This window comes from Capsella rubella, unplaced genomic scaffold (assembly GCF_000375325.1).
Source record: "Capsella rubella cultivar Monte Gargano unplaced genomic scaffold, Caprub1_0 scaffold_4, whole genome shotgun sequence".
Lineage (NCBI taxonomy): Eukaryota > Viridiplantae > Streptophyta > Magnoliopsida > Brassicales > Brassicaceae > Capsella > Capsella rubella.
Genome location: NW_006238920.1, coordinates 14,991,845 through 14,994,381, shown reverse-complemented (window position 1 = coordinate 14,994,381; position 2,537 = coordinate 14,991,845). Strand labels below are relative to the sequence as shown.

The 2,537-nt window shown below is 41.2% G+C and overlaps 1 protein-coding gene across 1 annotated transcript; it reads right to left on the bottom strand.

Annotated features, from left to right (window-relative positions):
* Positions 1-19: 19 nt before the first annotated feature.
* LOC17889373 (non-specific lipid-transfer protein-like protein At2g13820) lies at positions 20-578 on the bottom strand. The gene is made up of 2 exons (XM_006295468.2): positions 246-578; positions 20-176 (listed from the first exon to the last, which is right to left on the bottom strand). The coding sequence occupies exons 1-2, from the start codon at positions 568-570 to the stop codon at positions 49-51; spliced, it is 453 nt and encodes a 150-aa protein (XP_006295530.2). The 5' UTR covers positions 571-578; the 3' UTR covers positions 20-48.
* Between the last annotated feature and the right edge of the window lie 1,959 nt (positions 579-2,537).

Sequence of the window (2,537 nt, the reverse complement as noted above, 5' to 3'; positions counted from 1 at the left end):
TGCAATGGGAATATATTTAATAAACTAAAAATTGAATCTTGCTTGGTTTTAGTGAAAAGAGGAGTAGGTACCTGAACGAGCACCTGGCAATGAGGTTGGGGTTAGTGTCACACCTGGGGCTGGGGTCCTCTCCGCCGGTGAAGGTGCAGAAGGCAGTGCTGTTGGACCAGTGGCCTCTATTTAACAAACACCCTGTCGTGAGTGAAACAATGTTTATAGTGTATAAAATAAGATAGGTGTGTTACCGTTGCATTGAGTGAGGGGAGGCGTCTGAATGTTGCAGGCATTGGGGAGCTGCAAAGCCTGTGTGCGGTTAATGTTAAGGCCGATGTTGGGGATCAGACTGTTGACGGCGGAGCAAATGCACTGCGGCGAAGATTTGATGACAGAGTCAAGCTGAGAGCAGCAACTCTGCGAGGGAGTGGTTGAGTTTCTGGTGATGTAGCTGAGACATGGAGCGAGGGTAGTCAATGTGCTCACGCATGACCGGCTCAGCTGTGCTGATGTAACGCTCCATAGAGCCGCCACGATGGTTATAAATGTGATAGTGTAGTTGCTTCTATACCCCATCTTTTTGAGTTATTATTGTTCAACTTTTTGTGTATTTTCCTTTGGTTTAATTATAAGAGGAGTCGATCAGAAAATGTCAAAGAGACTGGTATAGTTGGATGACCTACTTTGCATTGTTTATATGAATTATATCAAACCAGTCTATACGTTCTAGATGCACCTAATATGCATATACAAGATTACAAGGCCACTTAGACATGCGGCTGTTGGGATAAGCTTGAAGAAGAAGACTTAGGAGACAAGCTACTTATTCCTAGTTGAGTTATGACTTAGGGATTAGATTGTGTTTAGGAGTTATCTAGATACAATTCCTATTATAATAAGGATTATCTCTTCTCTATATATATGAGTTATCAAAGTTGTGGTAACCTTAAGAGATTAGAGAGAGATTAAGGGTTTTAGAAAGCTTAAGTTTTGAGTTATTTTCTTAAGCAAATAAAGAGAGTTATTCTTTAAATTCTTGAATTCATAATCTTTCTCAAAATCTAGATTTGGTATCAGAGCTTGACGATCTTGGGTTTACACACACAAAAACTAAGATCATCAAACCATGAGTGAGATTGTTCCAACAAGCAACAAGAAGGAGGCTGTCCCCTCTTCTATTCAATGTCCAATGCTAAACAGTACGAACTATACTGCTTGGGCAATGAAGATGAGGTTGCTGTTGCGTGTTCATAAGGTCTGGGATACGATTGATCCTGGATCCACTGATATTGATAAAAACGACCTAGCTAGTGCCCTGATCTTTCAATCGGTTTCGGAATCTCTTATGCTGCAACTTGGACACTTAGACACCACCAAGGCTGTATGGGATGCGATCAAAACACGGAACCTTGGGGCAGAAAGAGTGAAAGAAGCACGACTTCAAACTCTTATGGTCGAGTTTGATAGATTGACGATGAAAGAGACAGACACCATAGATGACTTTGTTGGCAAGCTTTCTGAAATTTCTTCTAAAGCAACATCTCTTGGGGAAAGCATTGAAGAAACCAAGATTGTTAAGAAATTTCTTAAAAGCTTACCAATGCAGAAGTACATACAGATTTCGGCCACCCTTGAACAAGTTTTGGATCTCAAAACAACATCTTTTGAGGATATAATTGGGAGAATCAAAACTTATGAAGAACGAATAAGTGCTGCAGAGGTATCACAGGAGAATCAAGGCAAGCTTATGTATGCAAACTCAGAGTCATCATCATCCGGTCATGATCAAGAAGGAGGACAAGGCAGAGGTCGTGGCGGTTATCGAGGCAGAGGAAGAGGTCGAGGAAGGACAAATTACCAACGTGATACATCCAAAGTCACGTGTTATCGATGCGACAAGTTAGGACACTATGCGTCTAATTGTCCGGATCGCTTGCTCAAGCTAATCAAAGTTCAAGAAGATCAAGAGAAAGCAGAAGATGATACACAAGAAGCGGAATCACTTATGATGCACGAAGTGGTTTTTCTCAATGAGAAAAATGTGATTCCAAAAGAGCTTGAGGCATCATCGGACAAGATGTGGTATTTAGACAATGGTGCGAGTAACCATATGTCGGGAGATCATACTTGGTTCAAAACAATCGACTCAACAATCACGGGTAAAGTACGGTTTGGTGATGATTCTCGTGTCGATATCAAAGGAAAAGGGTCGATCTTATTTTTAACCAAAGGAGGACAACGCAAGGTTCTAACAGATGTCTATTATATCCCCGATCTCAAGAGTAACATCATTAGCTTGGGACAAGCTACTGAATCTGGTTGTGATGTGAGAATGCGAGAAGACTACTTGACAGTGCACGATCGAGAAGGAAATCTATTGGTGAAAGCTAACAGATCAAGGAATAGACTATACAAAGTAGATTTGGAGGTTGAACGCATCAAATCGAAATGTCTACAACTTGTTGCTTCTAACGAGACAGTTCCGTGGCATGCTCGTTTAGGACATATTAGCTCTCATACCATACACTCTATGGTAACCAAAG